Source organism: Camelus bactrianus, chromosome X, assembly GCF_048773025.1.
Source record: "Camelus bactrianus isolate YW-2024 breed Bactrian camel chromosome X, ASM4877302v1, whole genome shotgun sequence".
Lineage (NCBI taxonomy): Eukaryota > Metazoa > Chordata > Mammalia > Artiodactyla > Camelidae > Camelus > Camelus bactrianus.
In genome coordinates this window covers 82,886,380-82,904,017 of record NC_133575.1, presented here as the reverse complement: position 1 = coordinate 82,904,017, position 17,638 = coordinate 82,886,380, and the positions used below count along the sequence as shown (strand labels likewise).

Sequence of the window (17,638 nt, the reverse complement as noted above, 5' to 3'; positions counted from 1 at the left end):
AACTTCACATCTATGTCAGATAAAGCCCGTTCATTTTCTTGGGTTTGAACAGCTTAAAGGATGTGTCCTACAAGGTAACTGGTCCTTAAAAGTTTCAGTCTATGGCTCCATCCCAAGGTAAATATTTTCTTTCAAAATCTTAAGCTTTTTTTTTTAAAGACAACATATTGTACTATGTTTATCAAACTTGCTTAGAGGCTAAAACTTAATTATCCCATCCACTAAAAAGAAAAGGCAATTATGTAATAGAGATGCTAAATATTACTAAGGCAGCAATCATATTACAATACATAAATGTATCAAATTAACATGTATACCTTAAATTTATACAATGTTATATGTTAAAGATATTAAATTTAAAAATAAAATAAAATCTTAGGCTTTTTAATTACTCTTCCTTTATCTGACATGGCTAGGCTATTAATTACTTGTTTTGCAGTCAATGAATATGTTTAATATTTTTCACAATTTCATCATGGGAAGACTGGTTTACTTTTACCTTCAGCTGATTTACTAAAAGAATTATTATCAATGTCTGTAAAGCACAGGTTTCGTCTAAGTGGCTCACGTTTTATAGTTACTTATAAAAATTAAACTATACAAAGAGCTGAACAATTGATTCTCAACCTTAAAAATGTTTGTTGGGGTCAAGAGCTAGGAAATTGGACTGTGTGTGTGTGTGTGTGTGTGTGTGTGTGTATTATTAGTCACTCTATCCCCTGAAAATCTGGGATTTCATTTCCCAGCCCAAACCTCCTTACTAGCAAAGTTGAGCTTCAAAGGATAGGAAATCCATCCTTCTCCAAACCCAGGGAATGCCCTACTGAGAATTTTTCTTCTTCACTATCAAGTATCCCTAAGTTCAGAATCTAAAGATGTTACTGAGGAAAAAGAAAGCACAAGGAGCAAGCAACAGCAAAGACTCGCTTGCTACTGCAGACAACCTAACACTTAAAAAAAATAAAAGTCTAGAGGCTCATGGTAGTTTTCAGCATATCTAGAAACACTAGAGCTTGTCATAAAATGCTTACCTTCCTGCCAGTCTTTTAGCTTAATTTCACAGCAAATAAGAGGGGCTCCAACTCTGCCAGTAGTATAGTCAGTAACTATAAGAGAAAAAGCAACAAACGTTAGTTAGGGTAACACATTTCAGATTCGTACCAATGAGATAACAGGAATACTGCAGCTAGAGTCAGATTCTGAAAGATGACAAAAGAAGAGGCCACAGTGAGAGGATTGCAGTGTGACCATTTTCCAATATTTCAGCTTCATTTTAACAGTGCAATTGATCCCAATGTCATTACACCATTTTCGCTTCTCATGGCTATATTTCAGATAATTACGAACATAAATCTCTGTTAAAGGAAGAGAGTTGGCATCACCATTATCTACCCAAGATTCTGGTAAGACAAATTTTCATTGGAATTCCTCCTCTGCAGCTCATTGACTGGATGTGTATCTTGGACAAGTTACTTAAATTCTCTGAGCCTCCACTTCCTCATCTATCTAAATGGGGATAACATCGGAACCCATTTCACGTAGGGATATGCCGCGGGAATTAAATGAGATGATGCGTGGACAAGGCTCAACACTTCTGGCAAGAACCAAGTGTTCAAATAAATGTCGGCGGTTATTATTAAACATGATGAGGAGGAGGGTGGTGTCCTTTTGTAATTTGTGATTATTGCTAGCAATAATCAAGTATTTATGGACAACCTATTTTATACCTAGCATTATATTAAACATTGTGAGGAAAACATATTAAAGGTAAGGAGACCCTGCCCTCAATGAGTTTACAAACTACCTGGGGAGAAAAGCATATGAAATAATTTTGAACACATTTAAACACTAAACTGCAGGGTATTGATGGTGAGCACAACAGTACCTTAGAGACTAGAAAGATCAATGTAAAACGAAATAGGTGGGAAAGACTTCATTGAAGAGTTGTACATGAGAAGATGGCCATGATCAGACAGCAAAAAGGTCATTCCAAGAGAAAGGAACAGAAAATACAAGAGAGAGTGAGAAGATGGGCTTGTCTCGAGACAAGAGCCAGGTGTGTTCATACATGGGAGATAATGGGAAATAACGATGAATAGGGACAACAGTGCCTGGATCAAGATGCCTTGAAAGTCAGGTTCACCAGGTAGGAAGCAGTGTTTGAGGTGGATGTGTCTAACAGAAGACAGGATGAATCAAAAGTGATATAATAGAGGCAGACATGTCAGTTGAAAGGCTATCACCTCAGGGCAGTGTGAAATAATAAAAGGCTGGATGCCAAAGGTGGCATGCAGGGGAGGAAGAAATCCAGTGAAGAAATGGGAAGATCTGATGAAAGTTAAAGATATCCAAAATAAACAATCAGAGGACTTCAAAGCTAGGATGGTAACAACACAAGCAATTTGGCAGTGGAGAGATGGTTTTGGATAATGGCATTTACTTTGGCCACAATGAGTTTAAAGTGAAACTGAGTTAATAAAAGAAATTACTGTACCCCATTGTTTCACAACCTGGGGTAATTTGCCCCTTAGGGGATATTTGACAACGTCTGGAGATATATTTCACTGTCACATAATTTAGATGCTCTCTAATGGCTAAACATCTTACAGAATTATCTGGCTGAAAATTTCAATAGTGCCAAAGTTGAGAAACCCTGCTATAGGCTATTGAAAACAACAGAAGAGAAAGCAAACAAGAAGTCAAGGTAGGAACATAGATTCACAAGGGAGCACAAAAGTGCTACCTTATTCCAAGAGTCCTTTCTCCAAGGAAGTGATCATTTAGAGGGAGAAGATTAAAAGACCACAGAGACAGAGATTTGAGGACTAACAATGTAGCAGAAATACTTATGAGGCTTCAAATAAAGGGTACACATGACTCAGCTAAAATTTCCTAAAACTCAAAAACTATGTAGATTTGCACTGAATCTGACATTACTTAAAAGGTATAAAGTCACCGTGGTTCCCAAAGACAATGCAAATTGGCTTTACTAGTAGCGATTAATAGAGAATTATTTGCCATGTTAAAAATGCTTACCTTCAGTAACTGTCCCAGCACCACAGGATTCTGTCAACCCATAACCCTGACCAATTGGGCAGCAGAAGCAGACATTCATGAATCGGTGTGTCTGTGGGGATAGGGGGGCTCCACCAGACAGCATCATACGAACATTCCCTCCTAGCAGAGCCTTCACCTTCTTAAACAGTATCCTTGATAAAAGGGGGAATCAATGACTTTAATACATGCATAGATTAATCTTGGTGACACACTAATTTGTACATTCTGGAAAAGATTTCTCAACTTTGGTCTAACATCTAAATTTCAGAACCGTGATGATAATGAGAAATGCCCCCCAACAACTAGTAACACCTTGAAAAAATGCCAGAAAAACTCTTTAAAATGCAAAAGAAATGTGCAGTGTCAGGAAATGAAAGAAAATGATGATGTCAAAGGGAAAAACTATAGTTATCTTTGGGGCATTTAGTCATCTATCTTATTTCCCTTCCAATGAAAAATATTTCCCCACCTTGACTCCCTAGCACCACATTTAAAATAACTGTTACATTCATATACTTAATACACTATTTTATGAATAAATCAGGAAACTTCATGCAGAATAAGTCTTGAAAATCACATTTTTTTTAGTTAGAAATGGCACTTTTTAAACTCAAATGTCTTGATACAAAAGTCTATTCCTGTTTTCCTTCCTAAGGCCAAATTTTATAATTAAATCTTAAATATGTACTCAGTTATTAAAATTTGTTAAATGGCCAAGGTCAGAGTTCAGAGTCCTCTGCTAGCTGTATAAGCAATGAGACTTAGAAATGGATAAAAGAGAAATTCAACCTCATGACCATGGTGGTGATGCTCAAACTAAATTAACTTACCATTTACTTATTCATCTTCTAGATGTAAAACCACGAAAAGATTTAAAGGCTCAAACTAACAGTCTGTGAGATATACTTACAGATTGCAAAGTGGTGCATCATATCCCTTCTTGATTTGTTCCAACTTGTAATCATATCCTATCTTGAACAGAGTTTTCTGAATATAATTCATCTCTTGGACTTTGCTCATAACATTCTTATAAATTCTATCCATGATTTCCTAAAAGGTAAGCAACATATTCCATCATTGGAAAAGAACTGCATCAACACTGAGACAGTCTTTAGTTGAAAATACCTTATTTACAATATCTTAGGTAATAGAAATAGTTATTATATAATTAATTTCACTGACTTGTTCACTGTTTCAAAACATGAAGGACAAGTATAGGGTTTCTTCAGTTCTATATAGTAAGTTTGTCTTAAAAGATTTAAATGTTATAGAGTGTAAATAATTCATTCACCTGTCACATAAAGATAATTTTTTAAAAATTCTTTTTTTAACCATTTGTACTTTATTTACATATTTATTTTACAATATCATATTTTTAAATTGAAGTATAGTTAATGTACAATAATTACATGTTCCAGGTATACAATATAGTGATTCGCAAATTTTTAAAGGTTATACTCCATTTATAGTTATCATAAAATATTGGCTATATTCCCCATGTTGTACAATACATCCTTGTAGCTTATTTTATACCTAATCGTTTGCACCTCTTAATCCTCCACCTTCATCTTGCCTTCTCTCTCCCCACTGGTAACCAATAGTTCCTTCTCTACATCTGTGAGTCTGTTTCTTTTCTGTCATATTCACTAGTTTGTTATTTTTTTTAGATTGCATATGTAAGTGATATCTTCAGTATTTAGTCTTTCTCTGTCTGACTTATTTCACTTAGCATAATGCCCTCCAAGTCCATCCATGCTGTACACCAGAAACTAATACAACATTTTAAATCAACTGTACTTCAATTAAAAAGCAAACAAACAAACAACCCATTTAAAATATGGGTAGAAGAACTGAACAGATGTTTTTCCAAAAGAGGAAATGCAGGTGACCAATAGGAACATGAAAAGTTGCTCAACATCACTAATATCAGAGAAATGCAAGTCCAAATCACAATCAGATACCATCTCACACCTGTTAGAATGGCCATCATCAAAAAGAACACAAATAAATGTTGGCAAGGATGTGGAGAAAAGGGAATCCTTGTACACTGTTGGTGGGAATGTAAATTGGTGCAGCCACTATGAAAAACAATATGGAGGTTTCTCAAAAACCTAAAAACAGAACCACCATATGGCCCAGTAATTCCATTCCTGGGCATATATCTAAGAAAAACAGAAACATCAATTCAAAAAGATACATATACCCTACTATTAACATCAACATTATTTATAATTGCCAAGATATGGAAGCATCCTAAGTGCACATCAATAGATGAATGGATAAAGAAGATGCAGCATATATATGCAATGGAATACAACCCACCCATAAGAAAGGAGGATATTTTGCCATCTGTGGCCCTTCATTCACTTTTTTTTCCACTTTAAAAACTAGAATTTTATAACTGACATAAACATTTCCATGGCATCAAAAACAACAAAACACCTAGAAATAAACTTAACCAAGGAGGTTACCTATACTCTGAAAACTATAAAACACTGACGAAGGAAATTGAAGATGATACAAAGAAACGGAAAGATATCTTGTGCTCTTGGATTGGAAGAAGCAACATTATCAAAATGGCCACACTACCCAATGCAATCTGATCCAATGCAACCCCTGTCAAAATACTCACAATATTTTTCACAGAACTAGAACAAACAATTCCAAAATTTATATGGAATCATAAAAGACCCTGAACTGCCAAAGCAATCTTTTGTAGGTCTTTTTTTTTTTTTTTCTCTCTTTCTTCTTTTTGTTCTCTTTTCTTATGTTTTGATGACTAGAGAAGTTCTTTTAACATTTGTTGTAAAGCTGGTTTGGTGGTGCTGAAATCTTTTAGTTTTTGTTTATCTGTGAAGCTTTTGATTTCTCCCTCAAATCTGACCAAGAGCCTTGCTGCATAGAGTATTCTTGGTTATAGGTTTTCCCCTTTCATCACTTTAAATATATCTTGCCACTCCCTTCTGGCCTGTAGAGTTTCTGCTGAAAAATCAGCTGATAACCTCATGGGAGTTCCCCTTGTATGTTATTTGTTGCTTTTCTCTTGCTAATTTTAAAATTTTCTCCTTATCTTTAATTTTTGTCAATTTGATGACTATGTGCCTTGCTGTGTTCCTCTTTGGGTTGATCCTGTGTGGAACTCTGTGCTTCCTGGACTTGGGTGACTGTTTCCTTTCCCAAGTTGGAGAAGTTTTCCATTATTATCTCTTCAAAGATTTTCTCAGGTCCTTTCTCTCTCTCTTCTCTTTCTGGGACCCCTATAATGCGAATATTAGTGCAATTCATATTGTCCCAGAGTGCTCTTAAACTATTCTCATTTTTTTCATTCTTTTTTTTTTCTTTTTCTGTTCTGTAGTAGTGATTTCCACTAATCTGTCTTCTAGCTCATTGATCCATTCTTCTGCCTCATTTAGTCTATTCTTGGTTCCTTCTAGTGTGTTATATTCATTTCAGTGATTTTATTCTTCAATTCTGTTTGGGTATTCTTTATGTTTTCTAACTCTTTGCTAAAAACTTCACTCTGTACATGTACACTCCTTTTGAGTTCTCTGAACATCTTCGCCATCATTACTTTAAACTCTTTCTCAGATAAATTGCCTATCGCCTCATCACTTATTTCTTCTGGGATTTTATCTTGTGCCTTGGCCTAGAAGATATTCCTCTGCTGCCTTACATTGTCTAGATTTCTATTTGTATTTATAAAAAATTCTTGTCTTTCAAATATATTCAGTCATTCTCATATAGCACCAAAACACTCAACTATGTAAAATCTAATGCTAATTTTTTTCTTTATTACTACTATCTTGGGACTCTTACAGCATAGCTAAGAGCTTTACAGTTTCTTAAAATTCCTATGTCCCTATAATTTAGGCATTTATACTCCATTTTAAGAGAAGCTAAAATAACAAAAGAAAATAGGATTCTTGCTCACAGCTCCCTGGAAAATTAGAAGTAGGACTAGATTTGGGATATACTAACTCCCAAGCTAATACATGCAAAACAAAAAACCAAACAAACTAAAAACAAACAAACATACTCTATCACTAAATGATATTTTCTTGGCATTACTTAGCAAAAATTAACAATAATTATTGCTTAAAGCACACCTATTCATAAATCCCTTGCATTTTGCTAAGTGAAATAACTCAGACAGGAAAAGACAAATACTGTATGGTTTCAATTACATGTGGAATCAAAAAAGCTGAACTCACAGCAACAGAGAGTAGACTGGTAGTTTCCAGGATATAGGGGGAGGGGGAAACGGGAGGATATTGTTCAAAGGATACAAACTTCCAGTTAAAGATGAGTAAGTCTAGAGATCTAATGTATAGCATGGTGACTATAGTTAATAAGACTGTAAAAATAGTTAACAAGACTTGAAATTTGTTAAAAGAATAGATCTTAAACTGTTCTTATCATAAACACACAAACGGTAACTCTGTGAGGTGATAAGTATGTTAACATTATGGTAACCATTTTGATATATGTGTGTGTGTGTGTGTGTGTGTGTATAATTATCACATTGTATACCTTAAACTGACACAATGCTGTATTTCAATTATATGTCAACAAAGCTGGGGGGCACAGCATTCAAGCACGGTACAATGTTGTTTTCTCCATTTCCACAAAAAGAATCACTACTGTGTAACTGAAATCTTTATCTATACCTGTGATTGAGAAATCCCAAAGGTTCCCTAAAGAGACTTTAACATCCTATAACTAACCCTCTTAAGAAGGTATATGGTATGCAAATATCAAATCATTATGTAGCAAACCTGGAACAAACATAATATTGTATGCCAAATATATTTTAAACTGAAAAGAATCACCTCCTAAGGGAAGTAAGTAAATTGTATCATGTGGATGCCTACCAATAAATCAGGTATAGTTTAAGAAAAAGTATATGGGATGTTGGGCAGAAAAAAAGCATATGGGTGTGAGACAGATATGTGAAAACCACCCCTGATACTAGATACTAATCTGAGGCACAGAAAGGCCTCACTGAGTAAGGAACACAATGAAGCTGCAACAAGTTGGCAGGATTTATTGTCAGCACATTTAGTTAACCCTTTACAGCAACCTAATGTTACATGATGTTCAGTTGACTCCCTGTTTATAAGTAGTGATTTACATTGAATTCTCACACTGACTACGTGACTATTACAATACTACATGAATCTTTTATTCTGACTCAGGAAAGAAAGAAACTCAGAAAATAGAATCTATCAAAACCAATTCTCAATAAAAATATTTTTTAAAAGGTCTATTTACAGAGGATTGGGAGGAGCTAAGGGGGCCAGTAAGGTTTGGTGAAGCATCAGTGGACTAGCAACATGAGAGATCGTTTACTATCCTTAAGCCTGAAGAAGTAAGAGAAGAGAAACATAGTTGGACCTGGTGAAGGGTGGTAGCCACAGGAAAGACCGGGTTAGAGCCAATGGGAAAGAGACTGTCCAATGAGCGCCTGACAGCAACTGACAAAAATCACAGCCCAGCAGGGAAGGAGCAAAGGCAATAAGCATGCAGACTTCTCTCTCTTTCCCTGCCCTCTGATCTCGCATGAGTACTAACAAGTGGCTGAGCCCAACCAGAAATGAGAAGGCAAGCACTTCCTCCTGGTAATTCACCCACAGAGGTTAGCCTCCCTAGACACAAAGTAAGGAATAATGAACAATGGGGTAATTAAAGGATACATAGTGTATCAGCTAACTCCTGTTTCTCTTTTGGGCCTAAATTCAGACATTACTTCCTAGACTCCTTGGCCACTTCCCCTCCCTAATTATGTTCTCTGATACGGTTTCCTAGGGACTTCTGGGTAATAAAGCTAACGTATTGTTTCCCAAAACAAAAGATAAAAAACAGTCCTAAACGGACAGCCATAGTGGTTAAGAAGACTCTGGGATCAGACTGATATAGTTCAAGCTTTAACCACCACCTCTGGGCTCTGTGACCTTAGGCAAGTTTTTTTTTTTTTTCTTTTTAAAATGGGGATAACAGGACCTACGTAGCAGAGTTTTGGGTAGGATTAAGTGAGATAATCCACCTAAAGCACTTACCACAGTGTCTGGAGCATAGTTAAGTACTATGCTACCTATTATTAGCATCATTTCATATGTTTTTAATCAGAAGCCTATCCTTTCCACTTGTAAACTTGCTAAATTCTACAGCACCCCTAAATAAAAAGGCAAACGCAGTTCTGATCTGTTCTAATTCTTTGGTTATTTGGTAATTTTATAATTAGAAGCTTTAAAAATTATCTTTCATCTGTAATTCTTAGAAAAACTTGGACTGAACACTTCGTTATCTAAACTCAGACTTTTCATGTGCAAAAAATAATTCTTTGAAAGATATTGGAGTAAGATTTCAAGTCTGTAATATAAACAATATCAATACTCCCACTGGAGTTTCCAAAGCCTATAGGTGCTAGAATATATTTGATTATACAAGTTAGAAGCACTGTGTTAAATATTTCACAATTTATCATTACAAGACTATAAAATGTAATATCTTATTTTTGTAAAAAGCAGTATTTCACATAAGGATTTTGAATACCTCGAATTCAGCCTTTTTTTTCTTTAGGAGCTCTCTCAAATGATAATTTTCTCAGTCTTTCTTAGTCACCATAAGGGTCAGGAGGCTTGGGTTCTAGGCCAGCTCTGTAACCTTGGATACACTGTCCCAGTTCTCTAGGATGGCCTAGGCTGCCTCATTTTTTAAATGAAGTGATTAAACAAGATGATCTTTAGAGTGTATTCTACCTTTAAAATATGATCAATTCTTTGACTAGGTAATTTGAGCTAGGTCAGTTTCATCACCTAATTTTCAAGTCCCAGCAAACCTTAACAGGCATACATCACAGAAGTTTGCCATTTCATCTTTCCCCACCACTTATCTAAGATTTTAAAGGAATCATTTTACCTAATTTCCACAAGGTAAAACTATTTTAAAATGTAAACAAATACACCTGAGAGCGTTACTTTTTTAAAAGTCCAAGTGCAGGTAAAGAATTGACATTGCCAATCTATACTCACCGGGACAGCTGCCATGAGTGTGGGCTTCAGTACAGTGCAGTCTCCTTTGCTTCCCTTTTTAATTTTGCTGGACTACAGTAAAGAAAAAGTACATAGGATTAGGGAAACCAGCCTTAGCAAACAAGGTTATAATTCAAGTATGAACAAGAGTGCAGACAGACATATACACATGGAATTTGATCTGCTGTATGAATTATCTGTTCCAATTATCAGAACCTACATCTGAGGTATGAGTATATCAGTGCTTTAACCTGTGGATTATTTCTTCTAGCATATTTCAGCCTTCCTTAGAGGAGAAATTCTGATCCAGAATAAAGGAGAATGGGATATTTTGTTAAACTGGGCGTTCTTATTAATAACATATCATCAAACAGCACAGACCATCCATTTTCCAAAAGAAACCCCACCCAAAAAGACTCAACTAAGGTAGATCAAACACTAAAACAAAACTGAAGATAATTTTAACTTCCTTTGATTCGCCGAAAGGCAAAGCCACATCTCAAAGTCATCACTATGAACATCAATTAATATCATATGGGAATACTAATTTGATAACATTTTGGTTCATAGAACACTGAAGACATTGCCAGTGATTTTCTGGGGATATGCACATATATACGTAAATGTGTGTATATTTCTTCTTTTTCTTTCTTATAAACATAAATACTATTTGGGATTTCAAATATCAGATGAGTAGGTAGAAAAACTGATAAAGTCACCCACTGAAAAAGGTAGGTAAAAATCAGAATCTGCTATAATGCAGTTCATTAGTCTGTAAGTTTAGATGTTATCATGTGATAGCCATGGTTAACACGGGCAAGAACAAACTCAGCTCTTAAGAAGCAGTGTGATCCACCAGTACCACCAGCTTTGCCATATAGAAGGTTCTGCTGGTAGAACCTAACTGCTTTGATCCTATTCTTCTTTAAGATGGATAAAGGAAATAAAACAACTCCTTGTGTTTTATGTAGGTGCAAGCATGGGCACATGCATACGACACACAGGGGGGCTGCTCTGTAGAGAGAAAGGCAGGCTCTGGTGTCCTTCAAGACAGAGCTGCCCTCCACATGCCGCTGACCAGTTTCTGCTATAGGGAATGGTTCCAGGGTAGCAGTAGCCACAAGGAGCCCTTCCTTGCTTTTGTAAATTAGTCTTAGTAATGCTATCAGTGCTCCTGCCTTATAATCACAGTAACCCTAGTTATGACAATATCACTACCATCTGCCGGCTTCTAATACAGTCTGCCTATTCTCTCACCTTTTTCTGATTTCCTACCTGAGGGAGGTTCCTGGGTTTTAGATTCCTAGTCAGATTGAGACATTTTATTATAAAGTTCATTAACAAGGTAGGTGTGAATGCCCCTGACATTTTCTTAACAAGCCTCTAATGTACTGCTTGGCCTAAGAGACAGCAAGAATGAAGTCAGACCAGCAACAGACTCCAACTGCCCCCCTTCACCACACTGAGGCTATTGTTTTCAGAAAAGCAGTGAAAACAAGGATCGCTAGTCTCCGGCTTCTGACTTTTCCCAACAGGAAAAAAACAGTCTTACTCAAAGCTTATGGAAATATTTTTCACATTTTGAAAATGTCTCCCTGTCTATGGCCATGCCACCCTGAATGCGCTTGATCTCATCGGAAAATATCTCTGAACATAAGAGAAACCCACTACAATGCATCAAAACATAATCACAGGTTTTTGTAAAACTTTTGTTTTACAATGCAAACCCCAGTCTTACTCATAGATCTATTTTGACCTTGCTGAATTAAGTCCTGTTTAATAGCTTACTTGATAGTTTACATACTCTCTCCATTACTATTCTAGTGGGTTTTAAATGTGAACTTTTAGCTGAGTGGTATGGTTAAACACAGCAGCTCTCCATCTTTTAAAGAGGTTGTGTTCCTTAAAGTACAAAGTAGGTAGTTGCTAAGAACACAGAACATTTTCTCCTAGAAAAGCCCCTTAAAAAGTGGTTGGATTATCCTTGGAGGTGGGGGTCTAATAACTAGGAGGAACATTCTGAGTTGCTAAAAATGTTCTTTTTGTTCTTGATCTAGAGGTTGATGATCCAGAGGTCTATATGTATGTGCCTATTACATTTAATCAAGCAGTACACTTATGATTTAAGCACTTTAAGTTATATATCCAAAAAACAAAACAAGCAAAAAATGATGGTTGGACTTTTAATCTCCCCACAATTTATTTAAATTTTTTTGCCTTAATATTATATAACTTACCAATCTTTCCCAAAAATGGTATTTCTACCAAAAAATAAAAAGTATTATAATTTCTAACTGTGAGCACCAAGGGCACATCTTCTTAGCAAATGCATGCTCCATTGGGACTCCCAATTAAAAGGCAACACTGCCTGGAGTTCTGAAAAATTAACAGCTGGGCTTCCAGTGATGGAAGTAGCAGAAGCCATACAGAAAGCCAAGTCATTCCTACCTATACTCAGTCTATCTTTCAACATCCTGAACCCCACAGCCCCCATAGAAGCTCTTTTTTCCACCAATGTCTGGTTGAAGCTTTTCTATATCAACTATTTCAAAGAAGAAATTAAACAGAACTGTGGACAGCAGGTGCTCAATGTGTGATTTCAAATGAGGTTAAAATACATGAGTTAGCCTGACCCATTGTTGGGCTTCCCGCTATGAACAACAGGGAGAAAGGGAGAACCGTGACTCAGGGTAGAAAGCTGAAGGCTGCCTTTGGACATGCTGTAGTGCTGTCCAACAGAACTTTCCACGATGATGGAAATGTCTGCACTGTCCAATATGGCAGCCACTAGTCACATGAAACTATTGAGAACTTGAAACGTGGCTAGAACAACTGAGAAATTAAATTTTTCTAATCTAATTTTAATTAATCTGTATTTCAATACAGGGCTAGTAGCTACTGTATTGGATAGCACAGCTCTAGAGAAAACTCAGAGCCAAAATGGGCCAAAGTCCAACCACCACATCTCCCCCAGAACCCACCGCTGTTCATGGATAATATGTCAAAAAGGCTCAATGTATTTATATTCTTTATCCCAGCTCTCCAAAATATAAAACCTAATAGAGAAAAATAAGATGAAAGTAATTATTAGTCTCAAAATAATTCAAAAAATAAGTAGATAAAGCAATGCTAACAAGTCTACAAGGTCATTTACTATAGCTGCATAGTGTTCATGGGAACTATTTTTGAAGTCAAGGTGAAAGTTTCAGCTGAATTAAAATATCTCATGTTTTAGTAGTATGTTCTCAGTCAAACACTGTGACTTAGTATGATCATGCCAATATACTGAAAAGCTTGTCACCTGGTCAGAGAGTGTAAGTGGAGAAGAATATCCAATCCTACAGCCATAGGTGAAGCAAGATATCTCTGCTGTCAATTCTAGTACATGAGCCAAAGGCAGGTAGCCAATGTATGTGTCCTTTGGTCTAAAACAAAATGAGAGAAACATTTTAGCCATTCTTAAAAAGACACTGCATATTAGAAACATCAATAACCTCATCATTTTAATACAGATTGAGTTTAGAGAATGCTAAACATGAGCTCTGATTTCTAAGAAGAAAGTTGACTAATTCTCTCTTACCCCAGTCCAGGAATCCTCTCACATTGGCCTGTCATTCCAGCTATCAAATTGCTATGATGCATCATCACCCCCTTAGGTCGGCCAGTAGAACCACTGGTATACATGACGATAGCCATGTCCGAAGGAGTGGGTCTATTTGGAGGAACGCTCACTAAATGAATGAAAAAGCACATTTTCCTTAGTTTAAAAGTTAAATTGCTAAAGGAAGATAAGTTTGTTTAGAGTTTGGCGTAATCAGAAACTATTTACAACAAATACTCTCAATTGATAATCAACACGAAAATGGTTATCAAATTCTGGTTACCTGCAATGAGAACCTAAACTCAATCTGGCCCATTTTCTGGATGTTTAGCCTAATCCCTGTCTGCTCATTCCTCTCCACATTATTGTTCACAGGGCAGTGTTGTGGAAAGATTTCTAGGACTTTGGAGAATCAAAAAGATAGAGTATTGTGTGTTACTTCCTCAGGTCTCAGTTCTCTCATCTCTAAAATGGGACGATTGACCTAGATTATGGTTTTTGACCACTAGTGAGCATGAGAATCACCTGTGAACTTAAACAAAATATTATCTTTGGACCCTAGTCCTGAAAATTCTGATTCTGTATGTCTGGGATGTATAAAAAGCTCCACAGGTGACACTCACATACACTCCTGATACGTTTAACATGTTATTTTTTAAGATTAGATTCCAAGTACCAGGTAAAATCCAAAGGACAGCAAACCAAACCTATCTTTTCTATGCTTTTGATTGTTGCTTCTTGAAATTTATGCAGGAAATCATTTTTTGTATTGGAAGTGCATTTAGATAAAAATTATAGAAGATCGTTTCTCTGCTACAGACATACATACCATCCCCCCACACACCTATAGTTAGAATACTTGCTATGTGTGTCTGGCTTGGGGGTTCATTTGGGTCTTCCAGATTTAGAGCTTCTTCCCCTATCAGGGTCAGATCATACTGATCATCCAAATCAGACAGGAACTTTAGGACACCAAGAGACAGAGACTGTATGGAGGGGTTTACATGCCCTTCGTTCCCTACCAAAGGTAATATCTAAACAGTACCAAACTTCATTTCTTCTAGCCCTCTGTCCTCAGGTAGGAACGCGGAATCATCTTAAGGGTCCTGAGCCCCAGTGCTGTATCTGCCTACTGAATGATTGGGGGAGGGAAATAAAGAGGTCTTCCCAACAGATTAGAGTCAGCCATCTTGAGCAAGGATCAGCAGGCTTTCTTTTGCAAAGGACCAGATAGTAAAATATTTGAGACTTTAAGGGCCATATGGTCTCTGCCAAAACTACCCATCTCTGCTGTTGTAGAGTGAAAGGAACCATAGACAGTTGTTAAACAAACGCATGTGGCTGTGTTCCAATCCACCTTTATTTAGACAAATAGATGCAGGCTGTAATTTGTCAACCTATGTGCTAGAGTTATGCTTTTCAAAGAGGACCTTTTTCCCTCTAATAATTTATGGATGGATGCATTTGTAAAATACAATAAAAGTGAATTGCTGGAAAACTAAAGTTAAAAAGACATAACATACAAGCTTAAAATTTTTAGTTTAAACAGGTAACAAATTACATTTCAATAAATAAAGTTAGAATAGTCACAGGGAAAAAGCATTAGAAAAACTGTCAATGTTCCCTGAAAGTGCCTTCCAGCCTATTCATAAAGAGAATTACTATTACAAGACAGACATTTTTTGTCATTCCACAATACTAAACAAAAAGTTGGGTAAAATTGCAATTTCCCATTTATTAAGTGCCTACATGCACACTCTAAACAAACCCTGTATATATCAATATTTTAAATTTTAATGTGACATAAATTTGCTTCTAGCTGTTAATTTATCTAATCTGGGTTGGATGAACAACAGTGCTGCTTTGCTACTTACAAGAGATAATGTGTATCTAAATTGTTCTTACTTTTTTTTAAAAAAAATAGCTTTACTGAGTTATAATTGATATATAAAGAACTTAATATATTAATGTGTACAATTTGATGATTGAACATAGACAAACATCCGTGATACCACTACCACAATCAGGGGAATAGACATACCTATCAACTCCCTAAGCTTCCTTGTGTTCCTTTGTTGTTGTTGTTGTTTTTCATTTGACCTTTAAGGTGACATCAGCTCTAAAATTCTAACATGCTAAGTTTTAAACAGCACATTGGGGCCTTCACTTTCAAGATAGTGTATCATGCTAACCTAGTAACATCCTTTCCTTTCCAGAACACACCAAAATGCCAAGAATCCACAACTATGTTATCAGAATAAAGTAAAAAGTTTGATAAGGTTATTGGATTTTAAAAAAATCAGTTTATATTCTGTATGATTCATATTCTGTATGATACTATAATGATAATATATGCCATTATACATTTGTCCAGACCCACAGGATGTACAACACTAAGAAGGATCCCTAATGTAAACTATGGATTTGCAGTGATAATGACATGTCAATGTAGGGTCATCAATTATAACAAACAGACCACTCTGATGGGGAATGTTGGTAACAGGGGAGGCTGTGCATTGTAGGGGCAGGAGGTATATAGGAAATCTCTATACCTTCCCCTCACTTTTGCTGTGAAACTAAAACTGCTCTACGAAGTAAACTTAAAAAAATCAGTTTGTAAAATGAATTAATTTTTATATACAAGTTAAAATAACAATTTCAAACAGTGTGATTTACCACTGAAATAACCAAAGATAAAGTTATACTTAAATTGGATAATGCTAATGCTCCTTAAAGATAGCTACCGTTGTACTTTATAAAACAAGCACAAAGGAACTGCACCCTTCTTCTGATGACTAATGGAAGCAGCAGCAGTAAATATGTTATGCTCTTCTCAGGCTAAGTATACAATGTGATACTTCACTTCTTGCCATCATCATAACAACTGTCTACTCAGGTAAAGTATCACAAAAAATGTGTCTTATTAACCAGAGAGATGAGTGGAACTAGATGGGATATGTGGTCTATCATGTTATTGCTCACACAAAATTATGAGGATAAATATACCCCATAGTTTCTAGGCGAATCTTTTGGTGAATCAGCAGTATTGGCAACAGATCCCTAAAGATCAGGACTTCCCAGCCAAGTTTACCCCAATCTTGCAGGGTCAACCTGGTGTTGAGAGACAGTTCTCCATGGGTCTCTTGAGTTTCTGCACATCTTGTGAGCAGAGCCACTGACTTTGTTCCGGACTATCTTTCCAAGGATGCTTGCACAGTGAACGGCCTTGGAAGACAGAGAAAGTGTCTCTGGCAAAGGGCAAGCATGCTCGCTGTCGCTGTTCAGTACAATAAAGATAATAGCTTTCTCCATGGCAAAGGGCAGGCATACTTACTGCTTGTTATGAAAGACTTAGGTTCCTCATCTAGTAGAGTATTGCGATCTTCTCATTAAACATGAGAAATAAAAACATCTAAATGGAGTATTTCATTTTCTCAACCCTCTATCCTGATGACCAACTGACATTTTGCTAAAAGACACATTTAACTTGTTTTAAATGAAATACCAGCTATGACATCAATGGTAGAACAAATTCAGGTATTGTCATGGCAAACAGCTGTGCAGCCATGACTAACAGGATTAAAATCACTAGCATTATGCATTAAAAAAAAAAGAAAGTTTACTGAATGGAAGGCCTCAGATCTTTTCCTTATGTGAGGTCCAGATTAGAAGGTTATAGCAGGTTTTTGTGAAAAAGAAAAGTTTGGCAGCAACTGCCAGAAGTCTGAACTATTAACTGCCTCTCAACTATTTCATACATTTTCAAACAGCAGTTACCTTTTTGAGGAGAAAGGGAGAGAAAACCTCAATCATATATGGTCTTGATAGTTTTTTTTAAGACTTTAAATGTTATTTTTTTATTGAGTTACACAAAACTTTTTTTTTAATCAGAGAACTTTACAGTTTTTACTTGCATTACCTCTTTTCCTAACCTACTGGAATAACAAGC

At 36.1% G+C, this 17,638-nt stretch overlaps 1 protein-coding gene across 3 annotated transcripts in view; it reads right to left on the bottom strand.

The window, feature by feature from the left end:
• The window catches only part of ACSL4 (acyl-CoA synthetase long chain family member 4), a 71,337-nt gene that overhangs the window by 13,342 nt on the left and 40,357 nt on the right, over nucleotides 1–17,638 (bottom strand). For all 3 annotated transcript variants that reach the window (XM_010963671.3, XM_010963673.3, XM_045523133.2), the window contains exons 7-12: nucleotides 13,669–13,819; nucleotides 13,390–13,513; nucleotides 10,089–10,160; nucleotides 3,968–4,107; nucleotides 3,037–3,209; nucleotides 1,032–1,106 (exon numbers count right to left, since the gene is read on the bottom strand). In XM_010963671.3, coding sequence (XP_010961973.1) covers nucleotides 1,032–1,106; nucleotides 3,037–3,209; nucleotides 3,968–4,107; nucleotides 10,089–10,160; nucleotides 13,390–13,513; nucleotides 13,669–13,819 — 735 coding nt within the window. The remainder of the gene's footprint in view (nucleotides 1–1,031; nucleotides 1,107–3,036; nucleotides 3,210–3,967; nucleotides 4,108–10,088; nucleotides 10,161–13,389; nucleotides 13,514–13,668; nucleotides 13,820–17,638) is intronic.